The sequence below is a fragment of the Anomaloglossus baeobatrachus genome, chromosome 8, assembly GCF_048569485.1.
Source record: "Anomaloglossus baeobatrachus isolate aAnoBae1 chromosome 8, aAnoBae1.hap1, whole genome shotgun sequence".
Taxonomy (NCBI): Eukaryota; Metazoa; Chordata; class Amphibia; order Anura; family Aromobatidae; genus Anomaloglossus; species Anomaloglossus baeobatrachus.
This window is the reverse complement of record NC_134360.1, coordinates 131,085,290-131,106,132: the sequence shown is the minus strand read 5'-3', so window position 1 is coordinate 131,106,132 and position 20,843 is coordinate 131,085,290. Positions and strand designations below refer to the sequence as shown.

At 45.2% G+C, this 20,843-nt stretch overlaps 1 protein-coding gene across 3 annotated transcripts in view; it reads left to right on the top strand.

Annotated features, from left to right (window-relative positions):
• The window catches only part of PLA2G4A (phospholipase A2 group IVA), a 337,394-nt gene that overhangs the window by 150,762 nt on the left and 165,789 nt on the right, over positions 1 to 20,843 (top strand). For all 3 annotated transcript variants that reach the window (XM_075320930.1, XM_075320931.1, XM_075320933.1), the window contains 2 exons: positions 3,105 to 3,218; positions 11,131 to 11,168. In XM_075320930.1, coding sequence (XP_075177045.1) covers positions 3,105 to 3,218; positions 11,131 to 11,168 — 152 coding nt within the window. The remainder of the gene's footprint in view (positions 1 to 3,104; positions 3,219 to 11,130; positions 11,169 to 20,843) is intronic.

Below are 20,843 nucleotides of genomic sequence, written 5' to 3'. Positions count from 1 at the left end.
AGAGTAAATGCTTGTGGATTTGGAATGTGCTTGATGCAAATCAAAACATCCTGTTTGCAACTAGGGCACAAGTGCTGCCACTGATGGGGTGTCTGTGTGGCCCAATTTTTGGAAAAAAGGGAGACTCCGCTTGGAGTAACCCTTGCTTACATTGTTTTTAAAAATGATCTAAGATGAACAGAGCTGGGATCAGGAAAGACTTTGCTACCTACCCCGGGGTCATCCTGGGGACGGTTAAGAATGTCGTATTTTTGAATGTGCTTGATGCAAATCTAGCTGTGAAGTCTACAACTAGGGCACAAGTGCTGCCACTGAATGGGTGGGTGTGTGTGGGGCACAATTTTTGGAAAAAAAGGGAGACTCCGCTTGAAGTAACCCTTGCTTGCTGTGTTTTTTAAAAGGAGCCAAGATGAACAAGTCATGGTTCAGCAAAGACTTTGCTACATACCCGGGTGTTATCCTGGGGACAGTTAAGAATGGCATATTTTTGAATGTGCTTGATGCAAATCTAGCTGTGAAGTGTACAACTGGGGCACAAGTGCTGCCACTGAATGGGTGGGTGTGTGTGGGGCCCAATTTTTGGAAAAAAGGGAGACTCCGCTTGGAGTCACTTTGCGGTGTTTTACATGATTTTAGAAGGGCGTGCCATGCCTATATCTGTGTCTCCTCCTCTTTTTCCCTGTCCAGCTCTTTTGTTTTCGCTGAGTATATGTCCTTGTCACTTTCCCATGTGCTTGTGTTGTGTTGTGAGTTGTTTGTCACCTTTTGGACACCTTTGAGGGTGTTTTCTAGGTGTTTTTATGTGTTTGTGAATGCCTGCCGTTGTTTCCTATGCAGTTCGAGTTCGGTTCGTCGAACGTTTGACGAACCGAACTCGAACAGGACCTCTCTTCGGCGAACCGAACTCGAGCCGAACCACGACCGGTTCGCTCATCTCTAGTCTTGACAGGCAACATCTGCAACTTGACCATGTACAGTTAGGTCCAGAAATATTTGGACAGTGACACAAGTTTTGTTATTTTAGCTGTTTACAAAAACATGTTCAGAAATACAATTATATATATAATATGGGCTGAAAGTGCACACTCCCAGCTGCAATATGAGAGTTTTCACATCCAAATCGGAGAAAGGGTTTAGGAATCATAGCTCTGTAATGCATAGCCTCCTCTTTTTCAAGGGACCAAAAGTAATTGGACAAGGGACTCTAAGGGCTGCAATTAACTCTGAAGGCGTCTCCCTCGTTAACCTGTAATCAATGAAGTAGTTAAAAGATCTGGGGTTGATTTACAGGTGTGTGGTTTTGCATTTGGAAGCTGTTGCTGTGACCAGACAACATGCGGTCTAAGGAACTCTCAATTGAGGTGAAGAAGAACATCCTGAGGCTGAAAAAAAAGAAAAAATCCATCAGAGAGATAGCAGACATGCTTGGAGTAGCAAAATCAACAGTCGGGTATATTCTGAGAAAAAAGGAATTGACTGGTGAGCTTGGGAACTGAAAAAGGCCTGGGCGTCCACGGATGACAACAGTGGTGGATGATCGCCGCATACTTTCTTTGGTGAAGAAGAACCCATTCACAACATCAACTGAAGTCCAGAACACTCTCAGTGAAGTAGGTGTATCTGTCTCTAAGTCAACAGTAAAGAGAAGACTCCATGAAAGTAAATACAAAGGGTTCACATCTAGATGCAAACCATTCATCAATTCCAAAAATAGACAGGCCAGAGTTAAATTTGTTGAAAAACACCTCATGAAGCCAGCTCAGTTCTGGAAAAGTATTCTATGGACAGATGAGACCAAGATCAACCTGTACCAGAATGATGGGAAGAAAAAAGTTTGGAGAAGAAAGGGAATGGCACATGATCCAAGGCACACCACATCCTCTGTGAAACATGGTGGAGGCAACGTGATGGCATGGGCATGCATGGCTTTCAATGGCACTGGGTCACTTGTGTTTATTGATGACATAACAGCAGACAAGAGTAGCCGGATGAATTCTGAAGTGTACCGGGATATACATTCAGCCCAGATTCAGCCAAATGCCGCAAAGTTGATCGGACGGCGCATCATAGTACAGATGGACAATGACCCCAAGCATACAGCCAAAGCTACCCAGGAGTTCATGAGTGCAAAAAAGTGGAACATTCTGCAATGGCCAAGTCAATCACCAGATCTTAACCCAATTGAGCATGCATTTCACTTGCTCAAATCCAGACTTAAGACAGAAAGACCCACAAACAAGCAAGACCTGAAGGCTGCGGCTGTAAAGGCCTGGCAAAGCATTAAGAAGGAGGAAACCCAGCGTTTGGTGATGTCCATGGGTTCCAGACTTAAGGCAGTGATTGCCTCCAAAGGATTCGCAACAAAATATTGAAATTAAAAATATTTTGTTTGGGTTTGGTTTATTTGTCCAATTACTTTTGACCTCCTAAAATGTGGAGTGTTTGTAAAGAAATGTGTACAATTCCTACAGTTTCTATCAGATATTTTTGTTCAAACCTTCAAATTAAACGTTACAATCTGCACTTGAATTCTGTTGTAGAGGTTTCATTTCAAATCCAATGTGGTGGCATGCAGAGCCCAACTCGCGAAAATTGTGTCACTGTCCAAATATTTCTGGACCTAACTGTAGACTGGGCTCAGGGTTTTGTCAGGTGACGTCTGCGACTTTAGTATGGTAGTGGGGCTCTGAGCACTCGTTTGCCAAACTACCTGGAATGGTCTTTCTGGGGGCAGCAATAGGACTACTTGATTTTTCTGCAGATTAGGCAACCTTCCTTACCCCTGCGTGCGTGTCTTCACACTTATCCGTTTTGGGCCAAAGCTCCTCTTCTGGTCACCTCTGGGACATTTATATCCTGCTGCTGCTGAGTCACTGCTCCTCCCTGACCTCGTCCTCCCCAAATATCTTTTTCCTCCAGGAACCTACTTGCCGATTTCTTGCTCCTGGCAATTCTTTATTCCTGAGCAATATATTTGGCCAGCAGAGGGCAGTGTCCTGTCACTAATCCTACTAGATCTATTTGAATGAATGGGTTGTTGTTGTGTCCACTTTTCTACACTACAGCAGTTTTGATTTATGAGGACCACTCTGGATTTTTCCTAGGTGACCTTAATGGATGCAAATTATGTGATGGATGAAACTCTGGGCACAGCAACATTCAAGATCACATGCTTGAAGCCAGGAGAGAAAAAAGAAGTCCCTTTTACCTTTAATAAGGTAAGAAACATATGATTATATTTGTAAGCACAATAATTAACACTTCAAAAAGTATCATTGTCCTAATCAGATGTACGGCAGTATTCACAAAGCTGGATTACAATACATTAAGAAAATGTGCAGTTTTTAGCTAAATACATTCTACTTCTCATCTGCATACATGTAAATGACTATTGAAATACAGAGAAACTTTAAAGGGAATCTGTCAGTAGGATCAACCCTCTTAAGCTATCTATATCGACATGCAGATAGAGAGTTGAGTAAAAAGGTACCGTGATATCTATAATCTGATGTCTTACTCCAGAGTAATCCATATTCTCTTGATGTGTAAGGGGTGCTTCACACACAGCAAGATCGCTGCTGAGATCGCTGCTGAGCCACGTTTTTTGTGACGCAGCAGTGACCTCATTAGCGATCTCGCTGTGTGTGACACTGAGCAGCAATCTGGCCCCTGCTGTGAGATCGCTGCTCGTTACACACAGCCCTGGTTCGTTTTTTTATTGTTGCTCTCCCGCTGATAAGCACACATCGCTGTGTGTGACAGCGAGAGAGCAACAATCTTGAATGTGCAGGGAGCAGGAGCCGGCGTCTGACAGCCTGCGGTAAGCTGTAACCAAGGTAAATATCGCATAACCAAGGTGGTTACCCGATATTTACCTTTGTTACCAGCCTCCGCAGCTCTCACGCTGCCTGTGCTGCCGGCTCCTGCTCCCTGCACACGCTAAGCGGTGTGCGCTGGTAACTAAGGTAAACATCGGGTAACCATACCCGATGTTTACCTTAGTTACCAGTGTCCGCAGCTTCCAGCACCGGCTCCGTGCAAGCGCAGCGTCGCTTGCACGTTGCTGCTGGCTGGGGCTGGTCACTGGTCGCTGGTGAGATCTGCCTGTTTGACAGCTCACCAGCGACCATGTAGTGACGCAGCAGCGATCCTGACCAGGTCAGATCGCTGCTGCGTCGCTAAAGTATGACGGTACCCTAAGTGAGCTGTTAAGATCTATGGGCCGGGCGTAAATCTGCCTGAGAATCTGTCTCCAGAGTTAATTTTAAATGAAAAGGGGATAGTGATAATCTGTGTGGTATGTAATGGCTGATCTCACTTAATAATCTCTGTAGGCAGAATATCGTGCAGATAAGTGTCTGGCTCATAGATCTTAACACCTCACTTATACATATAATGTAGATTTCTCTGCAATAAGATATTGGATCGCAGATATCAAAGTATCACTTTATTCAGCTGTGACCTACATGCCTATATAGATGTCTTACAAGGGTTGATCCTACTGATGCATTTCCTTTAAGACCTTCAAAACCCTGGACGCTCCGGGATGTCTTATTTGGCGGGGATGTCCAACCTTGGACGTAACCGGTATATCCTGGTGTTTGTGCAGTCACAGGAGTTGTGCAGTCACCGCTGGGAGCTCTGCATACATGACAATAGAGCCCCAGCTCTCACAGCCAGGGACAGTCCATGACTGTTTAACTCTCTAAATGCCACGATAGATATCGATCGCAGCATTTAGGGAACTGGGAGAGGGAGTGTGGGACCTATCGTTGCTATGGGACCCAAGGTTGTCATGATGACCTCATACTACATCATACCTCATACATACTAGGAGCATGGTCTAAAATGCGTCTGTCAGAGCAGCACTGACAGATATAATGTATTGCAATGTTGGTGTACAAATATTAAATAAAATAGATCAGACAATGAAGAACAAAAAAAGTGGAAAGAAATATACCATTAAATATGTATATTTTGTGTAGAAAAAAAAAAGTAAATATTTTAGTATCGCCACATCTTGAATAACCCGATCTATAAAACAGTCACACTACTAACCCCTTCAGTGAACACCATAAAAAAATAAAGTAGTTAAAACTGCCTTCTTGTCATACTTCTGACAAAAAAGTGGAATAATATGTGATCAAAAAGACACATATAAATATAATGGTATAGCTGAAAATATCATCTTGTAACCACAAAAAACAAGCTGCATCAGCAGAAAATAAAATCTCTATAGTGCTCAGAATACAGCAAAAAAAAATATTTTTTGCATTATCTATAAAATTGTGTTTTACAGTGTAAGAGGGAAAAAAAGAACACTATATAAATTCGGTATTGTTGTAATTCTACTGACCTAAAGAATAAATCTGTCTTATCACGTTTATGACACAGTGAACGGCGTAAACAAAATAAAATAAAAAAATTCCAGATTCCCCATTGAAAATAAAACAATTCTTAAAAAAACAACAAAAAACACCAAAAACTACATTTGGTGTCGCAGAGTTCATAAATGCCTGATCTATCAAAATATAAAATCAATTAATCTAATCTGTAAAGGGTTAACGAGAAAAAAAATCTAAATGTTGGGTTTATGTTTTTTGGGTCACTGCAACGTTGCATTAAAATGCAAGAACAGACGATCAAAATATTGTACCTACCCAAAAATGTCAACTCAAGACGCAAAAAAGCTGTCACTGAGCCCCAGATCCTGAAAAAGGAGCGTGCTACAGGTCTGAGAAAATGGCACGAAAAGCGTAAAACAGGGCAATTTTTTTTTTTTTTTTCATACAAACTTCTGATTTTTTTTTTTTTTTTTTTAACCACTTACGTAAAAGTTAAACTTTACATATTTGGTATCTACAAACTTGTATTGACTTGTAAAACCATATTCCCTGGTCAGTTTTGCCATATAGTGAATATGATAAATTTTAAAATAAAATGTGCAATTGCACTTTTTTTTTTTTTTTTTTTTCAATTTCACCGCACTTGGAATTATTTTTAGCAACGTGTTCCAGAACAATATGTGGCAGAATGAATGGTGTCTTTCAAAACTACGACATGTCCTGCAAAAAAACAAACCCTCCTATAGCTATATTGACAGAAAAATAAAAAATTATGGCTCTTGCAAGAAGGGGAGGAAAAAATGAAAAATCGTTGGGTGATAAAGGGGTTAATAAAAACAGAAACTGCACATGTTTAGTATCTATGTACTCGTACTCCCCTGGGAAATTTTATTGACAGATCAGTTTACCATATAGTGAACATGGTAAGTAAAAAAAATCCAAAAAAGAATTGTGGAATTGCTTTTTTTTTTTCTTTTTTTTCAACTTTCAACGCATTTGGAATTCTTTTTTCCGTTTTTCAGTACACTACAAGGTAAAATGAAGGACATAATTCAAAAGTACAACTCGTCCAACAAAAGAATAAGCATAATAATCACATGGTAATATTGACTGAAAAATAAATAAAGTTATGACTCTTGGGGAAAAAAAAGAGAGAAAAAAACAAATCTGAAAAAGAATGGAAAAGCAGCAGGGGATGAAGGGGTTAACCCCTTCATGACATCTGATGTACATTTCCATCATGGTCAGGTAGGGGTTCCTGTAGATTAATATAAATGTATGTCATGGCGGTCATGTGGACACAGGAGCTGTGCCCGCACGATCACCACCAAGAGCTTGGCTTAAGTTATATCTGAGCTTTGTCTGTCCCAGCCAGGGACGGTCCCCATGTCCAATAGCGATCGCAGTGTTTAGGAGGCTGAGAGAGGGAGTGTGCACCTTCTGCCACCCAATCAGAACCCCCGCATCATGGTCACGGGAGACTGACTGTTGCCATGGGAACCCAAGGTCTTCATGACTACCTCTGGGTCAGCCAGCTTTAGCAAGCCTGTTACACCATGCCAGAAGCATTGTCTGAGAGGTTTTGGTTCATGTCTCACTGATAGGTTTGCATTGCAATACATTATACCTGCGATCAGACTTATTGTCTCATACAGGGGCCAAGTAAAAAAGTTGAAACAAAAAAGTTAAAAATGGAAAAAAAAATAATCCGGAATTGCTGTTTCTTCTTGATTCTAAACACCAAAAAAATCCACTGAAATATCCGTGGAATAATGGGACAGACTATTAAATCCTATTCTTAAATATGTTTTATTTCAATAATATCAAAAGTTTAATTTCAGACAAAAAAAATCCATTTTCAAGAACTAGTTAGGGTGCTTAAAATGCACAAATATGAGGTTGCCGGAGTGATAAACTATTGCACAATCTCTTTAAGTCATATATTGCATGATCCCCTTAAGTCATATAGTGCTAGTATTATTAATACTGTAAACAAATATGTGCTTAACCCATATATGTAATTGCACCAAAACAAGTGCCTCCCTATATATCCACTATACATACGTTGTGAAGGGTACTGATCATGTAAAGTGCTGGTGTGAGCAATGTAAAAAATTACGATAAATATTAGCTCATATGTCAATGCAGCAGCCCAAATGCCTTCCTATTGTCCACACTACATATTATACCTATGAGAAAACAGTGCTAAATAATTATGTGGTACAATTCTGCCCATATACAGTGCAACCAAAATATGCATTCAAAATTATACAAAACCAAGTGCCTCACTCGTGTCCCCAATATGTAGGTTATAAAGGGGCACAGATAATGTAAAGTGCTGGTCTGATTAATGTAAACCAATTAAGTACTATTAGCGCATATGTCATTGCACCAGCCCAAATACCTTACTACTATCCCCAATACATATTATGCACATGGGCACATAGTGTTTAAATAGATATGAGGTGTTATTTAACCCATATGCAATGTGATCCAAATAAATATGCATACAAATAGGCCTTATAGCAGAGGAACCAATATCAGTAAGTGGAACAAATTTGGGGAAAAATAACATACCAAGTGATACAGGGACTGTAACTTCAGCTGATCTACCTCGCACTCAGACACGCATTTCGTTGCATCACTTCCTCAGGGAGCAGTAACTGGAGATGGAAATTTTATTTTCCAGTAGGACTTGGCACCTGTCCACACTGCCAAAAGTGCCAATACCTGGTTTAATAACCATAGTATCACTGTACTTGATCGGCCAGCAAACTCACCTGACCTAAACCCCATGGAGAATCTATGGGGCATTGTCAAGAGGAAAATGAGAGACACCAGACGTAACAATGCAGACGAGCTGAAGGCTGTCATCAAAGCAACCTGGGGTTCCATAACATCTCAGCAGTGCCACAGGCTGATCGCCTCCATACCACACAGCATTGATGCAGTAATTTATGCAAAAAGAGCCTCGACTAAGTATTGAGTGCATTTACTGTACAGACTTTTCAGTAGGCCAAGATTTTTGAGTCATAATAATTTTTTCAGTTGGACTTATATAATATTCTAATTTTCTGAGATAATGACTTTTGGGTTTTCATTGGCTGTAAGCCAAAATCATCAACATTAACAGAAATAAACACTTGATATAGATCCCTCTGTGTGTAATGACTATATACTATATATGTGTTTCCCTTTTTGTATTGAATTACTGAAATTAACTTTTTGATGATATTCTAAATTATAGAGATGCACCTGTATGTACTCTGTATTAGAGCACAGGATAAATGTGAACTGATTCAAAATGTTCTGTACCTCAAATAGCATTCAACCTAACCTGCAAGAAAACAAGTCCCCACTCTTGTCCATCATCTGTTAATAGAATTATAGGGGCTTCCATGTTACTGGTAGCACAAATTCTCTGCCTCCCCCCCCCCCCCAAAAAAAGAAAAAAAAAAGAAATCTTGCCATTTTTAATTCTGCAACATTCACTGCATTTGACTCCTTGAGTGTTTTCCAGAGACAAAATCGTCACTACATCCAAAAACTAAATCCCAGAAGGAAGTAATTTCCAATATGTAATCAAATGAGAGGTTTTTTTTCTGTTGCTGTTCTGGCCCTTTTAGTCTCTGCAAATGGAGTCCACAAACTATTCTAGGAAAATCTGTCCTACGATTGTCAAATGGCACTTTTTTTTTCCTCTCACTGCACCCCTAGATGAATTCATTGAGGGGTGCAAATTGTAAAATGGGGTCACTTGTGGGGGATTTCTGTAGTTCTGACACCTCAGGGGCTTTGCCAATGTGACATGGTATCCGCAAACCATTCCAGTAAATTCTGAATTGTAACATGACGCTCGTTCCCTTCTCAGCTTTGCACTGCGCCTCAAAAATAGTTCCTGAATGCATTAAGGGTATTGGCGCACTCAGGAAAACTTATACAGCACACTATATGATACATTGAAAACGAAATTTCTTTGAAAAAATTAAATTATTTATTCTTCACCACCCAATGGTGTAGAATTTTGCTCACTGCACCCCTAGATGAATTCATTGACATGTACTTTATAAAATTTGATCAATTGTCAGGAGTCTGATTTTCTGCCACATCAGTGGCTCTACCAATGTGGCAGCAGCCTCAAAGCATTCCAGCTAAATCGGAACTCCAAAGTGGTGCTCTTTCCCTTCAGGACTTTGCACTGTGACTGAAAAGTAACTTTCAACCACATGGGGTATTGTTAAACTTGGGAGAAATTGTGTAACAAATTGTACTCTGAATTTTTTCCTATTAACCTTTTTGTGATTTAAAACTTTGAGGCTGAAGCAACATTTATACAAGTTTATACAATTCTGTGATTCACCTGAAGGTTAAATTACTTCAGAAGTGCATTTTCCAGAGTAGGTTCACTTTTTGGTTGGGTTCTCTTGTTTTGGCATGTCAAATGTGACATGGCTTCTGAAATTTATTACAACTAAAATGATGCTCCAAAATTCAAATGGTGCCCTTTCCCTTCGAGCCCTGCTTTGCATCCAAACAGTAGTTTTCCACCTGATATGGGGTATCCCTATACGCAGGAGAAATTGTGCAACAATTTGTGCCTTCTATTCTTTTTTTTTCTTGCTACCCTTATAAAAAGGATAAAATGGGTTTAAAGCAATATTTTTGTGGTGGTATTTTTGTCATTGCACAGAATTATAAAATTCTGTGAAGCACCTTTTGGGTTCTAGGTGCTCACCACACCTCTAGATTAATTCTTTGAGGGATGTAGTTTCCATAATAGGGTCACTTGTGGGGTGTTTTCCTTGTTTGGGCTCATCAGTTGCTCTGCAAATATGACATGACATCCATTAAGACATTTTACACTTCAAAAGTCTAATGGTGCTCTTTCCATTCTGAGCTCTGCCACATGCCCAAATGGTAGTTTTCCACCTCCATATGAGGTATCTGTGTACTCAAGAGAAACTGAATAACTAATTTTACCATTCATTTTCTCAAATTATCCTTTTTAAAATTTCAAAAATTAGGCAAAGCAATATTTTTCAAGGAAAAAAAGTAACATTTTGTTTTCCTTCCACATTTCTTTTAATTGCTGTGAAACACCTAAAAGGGTTAATAAACTTCTTGGATGTGGTTTTGAGCAGTGTGTGGTGTGCAGTTTTTAGAATGGTGTCACTTTTGAGTGTTTTCTGTTAAACAGGCCTCTCAAAGTCACTTCAAATGGGATGTGGTCTCTAAAAAAAAATTGCTGACATTTACAAAACACATTTTACTAAATGTCTATTTTGTCCTCCTGTACCGGTCAGTGCCTTGTATTCTTCATGATTGTTGTACTTGTTTTCATGTATAAACTTTTCATTTGTAAAATGCCATGGACTAAATGGCGCTATGGTAGTAATAATATCATTATTATCTGATTTAAGGACACACCATTTCACTGTTCGGAAATGACAAAATTGTAACTTTTTTTTTTTTTTATTTGGCAATTTTGGATATTTTTATAAACGTAAATTATAGTGACCAAAATTAACCACTAACCTGAAGCACAAAATGTCATGAAAAAAACAGTCTCTGAACCACTGTTAAATATTAAAGCGTTCCATAGTGATTGCTTTTATAAAGTGAGATTGGTCAGAGTTTAAAAATGTTAAATGTTGGCCCAGTCAGGAAGGTGAAAACCGGTTTGGGGGTGAAGGGGTTAATGGCACCTTCAATACTGATGTGGAAAGCCATGTATATTTTTTTTCTTGCACTTGATTATATGTGATATTATTCTCTTCCCTTTTAGGTTACAACAGTTTTCCTTGGATTCTCACTAGAAGAATGGTAAGAATCATGTGATATCACTAATTTGATACTTGCATTATACAGACATGCCGTCCCATGCATTATTATTATATTGACCTGTTTAATTTTTCTAATCTATATATATAATTGCCTTAGTCTGTCTGTCTGTCTGTCTGTCTTGCTCCAAAATTGTGTCCTTACGGTGACAAACAGCGGATTGGCCGCTGGGCTCGCCATGGCCCCGCCCCGCCCCCCCGCACGGATTGGCCCCTCGCCTCGGCTCCGCCCCCTAGCACGGATTCGCCTCTCGCCCCGGCCCCCTGGACCCATTGGCAACTCTGCCACGCCCCGCCCCCCTCACGCATTGCACGCTCGCTCTGGCCCCGCCCCCGCACGCATTCCCCCGAACCGACTCCCAGGTGAGTGCTGTACCCCCGGGAGCCCACATCAGCGTACGCTGGTGTGGGCTCCCGTGCGAGCGGGGGCGGGGTACGCTGGTAACCATGTAATATTGTAGCATGGTTACCAGCATAACCAGCTGCCAGGTGAGCGCATCAAGGTCCTGCAGCGGCGGAACGCACGCACACACACACACACACACACATCAGATCACACTCACTCTCACACACACCTCACACACACATCAGATCGCATCCACACACTCACAACATCCCGTGATATCGCTTGCTTCTCGGCGGCGATCCTGTGCGTGCAGTGATCTTCCAGGACCTGCCGGAGGATCACATGACCGGAAGCATGTGGTATCTCCGGATGTTGTGATTGGGTGAGCGCTGTGCGATATCGTCAGTGTGTGTGTGCGTGTATGCGATCGGATGTGTGTGAGTGTGTTCTGATGTGTGTGTGTGTGTGTGTGTGTGTGTGAGTGTATGCGATCGGATCTGTGAGTGTCGGCAGAGGAGCACGGCGTGCAGCACAGCTACTGGGACCGCCCACCGGTGGGCACAGGGAGAAGTGGGGTGTGTGTGTGAGTGTATGCGATCAGATGTGTGCGTGTATACTGTCTGATGTGTGACTGTGGAGCACGATGGGGAGTGCGCAGCATGGGGGATGGAGCACGATGGTGAGTGCGCAGCATGGGGGATAGAGCACGATGGGGAGTGCGCAGCATGGAGCACGATGGGGAGTGCGACGCATGGGGGATGGAGCACGATGGGGAGTGCGCAGCATGGGGGATGGAGCACGATGGGGAGTGTGCAGCATGGGGGATGGAGCACGATGGGGAGTGCACAGCATGGGGGATGGAGTACGATGGGGGTGCGCAGCATGGGGGATGGAGCACGATGGGGAGTGTGCAGCATGGGGGATGGAGCACGATGGGGAGTGCGCAGCATGGGGGATGGAGCACGATGGGGAGTGCGCAGCATGGGGGATGGAGCACGATGGAAAGATACGCAGCATGGGGGATGGAGCACAATGGGGAGTGCGCAGCATGGAGGATGGAGCACAATGGGGGGTGCGCAGCATGGGGGATGGAGCACGATGGAGAGTGCGCAGCATGGGGGATGGAGCACGATAGGGAGTGCGCAGCATGGGGGATGGAGCACGATGGGGGGTGCGCAGCATGGGGGATGGAGCACGATGGGGGGTGCGCAGCATGGGGGATGGAGCACGATGGGGGGTGCGCAGCATGGGGGATGGAGCACGATGGGGGGTGCGCAGCATGGGGGATGGAGCACGATGGGGAAGTGTGCAGCATGGGGGATGGAGCACGATGGGGAAGTGTGCAGCATGGGGGATGGAGCACGATGGGGAGTGCGCAGCATGGGGGATGGAGCACGATGGGGAGTGCGCAGCATGGGGGATGGAGCACGATGGGGAGTGCGCAGCATGGGGGATGGAGCACGATGCGGGGAGCGCAGCATGGGGGATGGAGCACGATGGGGGGGGTGCGCAGCATGGGGGATGGAGCACGTTTGGGAGTGCGCAGCATGGGGGATACAGCACGATGGGGAGTGCGCAGCATGGGGGATGGAGCATGATGGGGAGTGCGCAGCATAGGGGATGGAGCACGTTTGGGAAGTGCGCAGCATGGGGGATGGAGCACGATGGAAAAATGCGCAGCATGGGGGATGGAGCACAATGGGGAGTGCGCAGCATGGGGGATGGAGCACGATGGGGGGTGCGCAGCATGGGGGATGGAGCACGATGGAGAGTGCGCAGCATGGGGGATGGAGCACGATGGGGGGTGCGCAGCATGGGGGATGGAGCACGATGGGGGGGTGCGCAGCATGGGGGATGGAGCACGATGGGGAGTGCGCAGCATGGGGGATGGAGCACGATGGGGGGAGCGCAGCATGGGGGATGGAGCACAATGGGGGGGTGCGCAGCATGGGGGATGGAGCACATTTGGGAGTGCGCAGCATGGGGGATACAGCACGATGGGGAGTGCGCAGCATGGGGCATGGAGCATGATGGGGAGTGCGCAGCATAGGGGATGGAGCACGTTTGGGAGTGCGCAGCATGGGGGATGGAGCATGATGGGGAGTGCGCAGCATAGGGGATGGAGCACGATGGAAAAATGCGCAGCATGGGGGATGGAGCACAATGGGGAGTGCGCAGCATGGGGGATGGAGCACAATGGGGGGTGCGCAGCATGGGGGATGGAGCACGATGGAGAGTGCGCAGCATGGGGAATGGAGCACGATGGGGGGTGCGCAGCATGGGGGATGGAGCACGATGGGGGGTGCACACCTCCCCCCAAAACACACACACACCGCCACACACGCACTGCACAACACACCACACACACACTGGGAACCACAAACACTGCCCTACACAGACACCCACACACACAGACAACGCCGCACACACACAACACCCAACACACAAACACCGCGGCACACACAAATATACGCACATACCGCACAACACACACATTGCACAAAACATACCTCCCCCGAAAAGACACAGACACACCCCACACCCACACAAACCGCGCAACACACACACAACCAAACAGACACACAGCGCTCTACAAACAGCGCAACACACAAACAACACCGCTCTCACCCCCCGCCACACAAAGACAACACCCAGAACATGTACAGCGCCCTACACAAATACTTGGTAACTACACACGACAACATATATATATATATATATATATATATATATATGTTAGGTCCAGAAATTATATTTGGACAGTGACACAAGTTTTGTTATTTTAGCTGTTTACAAAAACATGTTCAGAAATACAATTATATATATAATATGGGCTGAAAGTGCACACTCCCAGCTGCAATATGAGAGTTTTCACATCCAAATCGGAGAAAGGGTTTAGGGATCATAGCTCTGTAATGCATACCCTCCTCTTTTTCAAGGGATAAAAAGTAATTGGACAAGGGACTCTAAGGGCTGCAATTAACTCTGAAGGCGTCTCCCTCGTTAACCTGTAATCAATGTAGTTAAAAGGTCTGGGGTTGATTACAGGTGTGTTGTTTTGCATTTGGAAGCTGTTGCTGTGACCAGACAACATGCGGTCTAAGGAACTCTCAATTGAGGTGAAGCAGAACATCCTGAGGCTGAAAAAAAAGAAAAAATCCATCAGAGAGATAGCAGACATGCTTGGAGTAGCAAAATCAACAGTCGGGTACATTCTGAGAAAAAAGGAATTGATTGGTGAGCTTGGGAACTCAAAAAGGCCTGGGCGTCCACGGATGACAACAGTGGTGGATGATCGCCGCATACTTTCTTTGGTGAAGAAGAACCCGTTCACAACATCAACTGAAGTCCAGAACACTCTCAGTGAAGTAGGTGTATCTGTCTCTAAGTCAACAGTAAAGAGAAGACTCCATGAAAGTAAATACAAAGGGTTCACATCTATATGCAAACCATTCATCAATTCCAAAAATAGACAGGCCAGAGTTAAATTTGCTGAAAAACACCTCATGAAGCCAGCTCAGTTCTGGAAAAGTATTCTATGGACAGATGAGACAAAGATCAACCTGTACCAGAATGATGGGAAGAAAAAAGTTTGGAGAAGAAAGGGAGCGGCATATGATCCAAGGCACACCACATCCTCTGTAAAACATGGTGGAGGCAACGTGATGGCATGGGCATGCATGGCTTTCAATGGCACTGGGTCACTTGTGTTTATTGATGACATAACAGCAGACAAGAGTAGCCGGATGAATTCTGAAGTGTACCGGGATATACTTTCAGCCCAGATTCAGCCAAATGCCGCAAAGTTGATCGGACGGCGCTTCATAGTACAGATGGACAATGACCCCAAACATACAGCCAAAGCTACCCAGGAGTTCATGAGTGCAAAAAAGTGGAACATTCTGCAATGGCCAAGTCAATCACCAGATCTTAACCCAATTGAGCATGCATTTCACTTGCTCAAATCCAGACTTAAGACGGAAAGACCCACAAACAAGCAAGACCTGAAGGCTGCGGCTGTAAAGGCCTGGCAAAGCATTAAGAAGGAGGAAACTCAGCGTTTGGTGATGTCCATGGGTTCCAGACTTAAGGCAGTGATTGCCTCCAAAGGATTCGCAACAAAATATTGAAATTAAAAATATTTTGTTTGGGTTTGGTTTATTTGTCCAATTACTTTTGACCTCCTAAAATGTGGAGTGTTTGTAAAGAAATGTGTACAATTCCTACAATTTCTATCAGATATTTTTGTTCAAACCTTCAAATTAAACGTTACAATCTGCACTTGAATTCTGTTGTAGAGGTTTCATTTCAAATCCAATGTGGTGGCATGCAGAGCCCAACTCTCGAAAATTGTGTCACTGTCCAAATATTTCTGGACCTAACTGTATATATATAACAAAAATCATACATTAACTGCACAATACGTAAATTCTAGAATACCCGATGCATAGAATCGGGCCATCTTCTAGTTATATATTTGTGTACATCCTTTAAAGAAATCCTGTCACCATGAAATGCAGTCCAATCTGCAGGCCGCATGTTATAGCACAAGAGCAGCGGAGTGGATTGATGTATACCTTTTCTGAGAGAGATTCAGTATAACCTGTTCATCATTTAATCTTCTGCTCCTTCTGGGATTTTTGGTCCAGCGGCCGGTCCTATCATTGAAAGCTTTCTCTGTATGCACACTTACACAAATATAGCTGTCAATCACTGATGGGGCCCCTCACTGGACCAAAAAACGCAGGAAGGGCAGAGGTATAAATGATGAAAACATGGGTTAGGGCTCTTTTTCACATGCGATTTTCATGTGTGAGTGCGATCCGATTAAAACATTGGATCGCACTCGTACCAGTGTTAATCAATCAGGCAGTTTCCTCTTTCCTGTTATTTCTCAACAGAAATCGTGCAATCGCAGCATGCTGCGTTTTGCAGCGAGTCTCGGCTGATGCACCCCCATGCAAGCCTATGGGAGTGTGTGAAACATCACACTGCACTCGCAAGTTATGTGACTGCAGTGCGGTGCACGCAGAGACAGACAGCGGAGTAGATGGGAGAAAGCGCTCCCTCCATCTACTCTGAGGCTGTGATATGATCGCAAGATTGCATCACAGTCACATGACCCTCGGCTGACACACACAGCAAAGAGTCATTAGCATATCGCTTCTGATGCTCTCGCATCGGAAGTGGTACGCAAGTGGAAAAGAACCCTTACACTGAATTGTGGCTCCCCTGAGGCTTCAGTCGCCACAGACGTACTGCATCTCAGCCAGAGGCTGGAAACACATCTATGCGAGTAAAATCGGTCCGACTGGGCTGAAAAAAACTCGGCTGATTTTAGTTCACGTTAGGTCCGAGTGCAACGCAAGTGTGATGCTTTTTCTGAATAAATTAATGATTTTACTAGCGTGTGTAATGCTTGTGTAATGCGTATTTTTTACTATGTCATCTGCCATTCAGCGCTGCTACATGGCAACTGACAGCAGACACAGACAGCAATGCAGCAGAGCTTAATGGCAGATGACAGCAGACACAGACAGAGCCGCACAATCAGAATGAACTCTGGTGAACTTCACCTGACTTCATTGTCATGCTGCGGCTCTGTCTGTGCCGCATCCTGATTAGCGGTCACCCGTGAAGGACTCGCCGGTGACCGCTAATCTCCTGAGTGACTGAAGTTAGCAGCCCTCTCTCATACTCACCGATCCCCTGATCTCCGGCGCGGCGCTGCACGGCTTTATCACTGCTCCGGCGGCTTTTACTATTTTGAAAAAGCCGGCCGCTCATTAAACAATCTCGTATTCCCTGCTTTCCCCGCCCACAGGCGCCTATGATTGGTTGCAGTGAGACACGCCCCCACGCTGAGTGACAGGTGTCTCACTGCAACCAATCACAGCAGCCGGTGGGCGTGTCTATACTGTGCAGTGAAATAAATAAATAATTTAAAAAAACGGCGTGCGGTCCCCCCCAATCTTAATACCAGCCAGATAAAGCCATACGGCTGAAGGCTGGTATTCTCAGGATGGGGAGCTCCACGTTATGGGGAGCCCCCCAGCCTAACAATATCAGTCAGCAGCCGCCCAGAATTGCCGCATACATTAGATGCGACAGTTCTGGGACTGTACCCGGCTCTTCCCGATTTACCCTGGTGCGTTGGCAAATCGGGGTAATAAGGAGTTAATGGCAGCCCATAGCTGCTACTAAACCCTAGATTAATCATCTCAGGTGTCTGAGACACCCTCCATGATTAATCTGTAAGTTACATTAAATAAACACACACACACATGAAAAAATCATTTAATAGAAATAAAAAACACAAACAAATTTTCTCATCACCAATTTAATAAGTCCCAAAAAGCCCTCCATGTCCGGCGTAATCCACGGACCTCCAGCGTCGCTTCCAGCATGAAGGTGACAGGAGCTGCAGCATGGAGGACGCCTAACATGATTAATCTAGGATTTAGTGGCAGCTATGGGCTGCCATTAACTCCTTATTACCCCGATTTGCCAACGCACCAGGGTAAATCGGGAAGAGCCGGGTACAGTCCCAGAACTGTCGCATCTAATGTATGCGGCAATTCTGGGCGGCTGCTTACTGATATTCTTAGGCTGGGGGGGCTCCCCATAACGTGGGGCTCCCCATCCTGAGAATACCAGCCTTCAGCCGTATGGCTTTATCTGGCTGGTATTAAAATTGGGGGGAACCGCACGCCGGTTTTTTTTTAATTATTTATTTATAATATTTCACTGCACAGTATAGACCCGCCCACCGGCTGCTGTGATTGGTTGCAGTGAGACACCTGTCACTCAGCGTGGGGGCGTGTCTCACTGCAACCAATCATAGGCGCCTGTGGGCGGGGAAAGTAGGGAATACGAGATTGTTTAATGAGCGGCCGGCTTTTTCAAAATAGTAAAAGCCGCCGCAGCAGTGTGAATGCCGTGCAGCTCCGCGCCGGAGATCGGGGAACGGCGAGTATGAGAGAGGAGGGGAAAATGACCGACAGACTGTGAGAGAGGGACAGAGATAGTGATGGACCAACAGAGAGAGAATAGAGACCAAGAGGGAGAGACCGACTGACAGAGAATAGTGATTGACAGACATTGGGAGACATCACTCGTTTCCAGTGTTTTAGGAAACATGCGAGAAATGTATTTCGAAAATCGGATGTCACTAGGATGGTGTGAGTGCCGTCCCGTGACATCCGATTTTTTTACACGCTCCCATAGACTTGCATTGGAGAGACTCGCAGTAGAAACTCGCAAAAAAGCAGCATGCTGCGATTTTTTTTTCTCAGTCCGATTTGGACTGAGAAAAAAATCGCAGATGAGAGCTGAATCATTCACTAACATGTGTCCGATTCCAATGCGAGTTTTTCTCGCATTGCTCTACTGCGAGAAACTCGCAAGTGAGAAGCAGCCCAGAGATGTGGTTACCCATTCTGGGTAAGGAAGAGGTCATCAATTGGTATGCACGCAAAACACACAACACTCTAAATTAGCAGTTCCCCACTGAGTCAGGGTTAGGGCTTAGTGCCATTAATGCTAGGTATAGCCACCACTGGTGATGGCATCTCCCTCCCCTAATCCGACCGAGCCTGGGGGTGGAGTCTAGTTAGTGAGGGTACACTGTGGTGTCAGAGAGAAGAGTCGAGAAGGAGCAGTGGAGGAGTGAAGACCTGCGGTTTGGAGCTGGTGCAGCTCGACCCAGGCACAAGACAGAGTGGGCCCCAGTGCTCTGCTAGTAAAACCAGAGGCTAAGGACACATCTAGTACCAAAGCCAACTCTGCACACGAATCCGCTGGAAAGTGACCACAAAGGGCCAAGGGATAGAGCTTCAAGCCACCCGACAGGGCCTGCGGACACCGGCTCAGGGCACTGTGTGTGTAGGCGCGGGACAGGCGGGTGAGGAAGATGACCAGGGAAGAAACACTAGAAGGGTGCACCGATCTTGACCTCCGGACTCCCCGGCATCAACTGAAGCCAATCGGTGGAACCCAGTACTCCAAAAGTGGTCACTGACTAGTCGTGTTACCTTAGAACCTGCTACTGTTAGTAAAAAGCTTGAGACTGTATCCCTGTGTCGCTCCGTTATTTGCCTGCGCCTCTGGCCCTGCACTCCTGCAATTACTAACTACTACTCCCATCCACCCTGGGGCCCAGCTTTACCTGTGGAGATCTATACCAACAAAGCTGCGTCACCATCTGCCCCAGAGGCCCCCTAGCTCAGCGGCGGCACCAATCTTGCCGCATACCACAGGTGGCGTCACAAACTATTGTGTCACACAGGGTTATGGGGTACTCAGTTCCGGGCAGTGTATAACTGGCAAATGTCACTTTGGTGGCCGTTGCCCGGTTCCATGCCCTGGGTGCTTTTTGAAAAAGGAAAAATTTACAGTGGATTGTTGAATAAAGTTCACACGAGACGCCACTTGTGGTTTTGCGGCTATGTGGATGGAGCCGCCGCTGCACAGCTTTCACTACTGGGGCTAGTTTTTAGTGGCAGCCTGGATGTAAGACCCTCCGCAAGCAGGGCCAGGCCTCAGAGGATTGGTGAGGTAGACAGGTGTTGAAAGAAGGTAGGGCACACAAGGAGTTGCAGTGTAACTGGGTTCTTTACTCACAGTAAGCTGGTAACTGGTCACCCGAGGCTGGCTGGTCTTAACCGCAGGTCCCCTTAGTCCCAGTGCTGGTTTGATGACCTGGTGGCTTTTTTTTCCCCTGCACCTCTCTTTGGTTGGTGGGTCCCCGTGGCTTGGAGCGGCTAGGGGTCCCCTCCTGGTTGTCTTTTACAGCAGTCCTTATTATGGTAGCGTGAACCCTGTAGGGTTGGAGTCTCTGGTCCTGTCACCGGTTCTCCCATTGCTACTGAGTCCCAAACTTCAAGGTCTGTGAGGTCCTTGATGGTACTCTCACTGTGCAGATTTTATCAGGTCTACCTGGAGCATTTTCCTGAAATAGGATTCTGTACCCCGTTGGTGCATAGTTCCGGGAGTACTCAACCACCGTACTCCATCGGCAACTAACCGCCTGGGCCCTCAGGTAACTGTTATACTCTGACAGTCCTTCCTTTCTCTTTCACTGTCACTGACACACTACCCTCTCTCTCACTGTCCACTATCTGCCCCTCCCACCTGGTCGTCTAGTGGACTGGAGTGTTATGATCCGGAACCATGGAAGACCACCACAAATCATTGGCAAAAGGTGACAAGAGCATTGGCAACTAATCTGGCCGCCATCCCCTTACTAACCATCACAACTAGAAGTAGCCGAGGGGTGAACTAACCTCCTGTGCACCGCGAACCCAGCCGGAG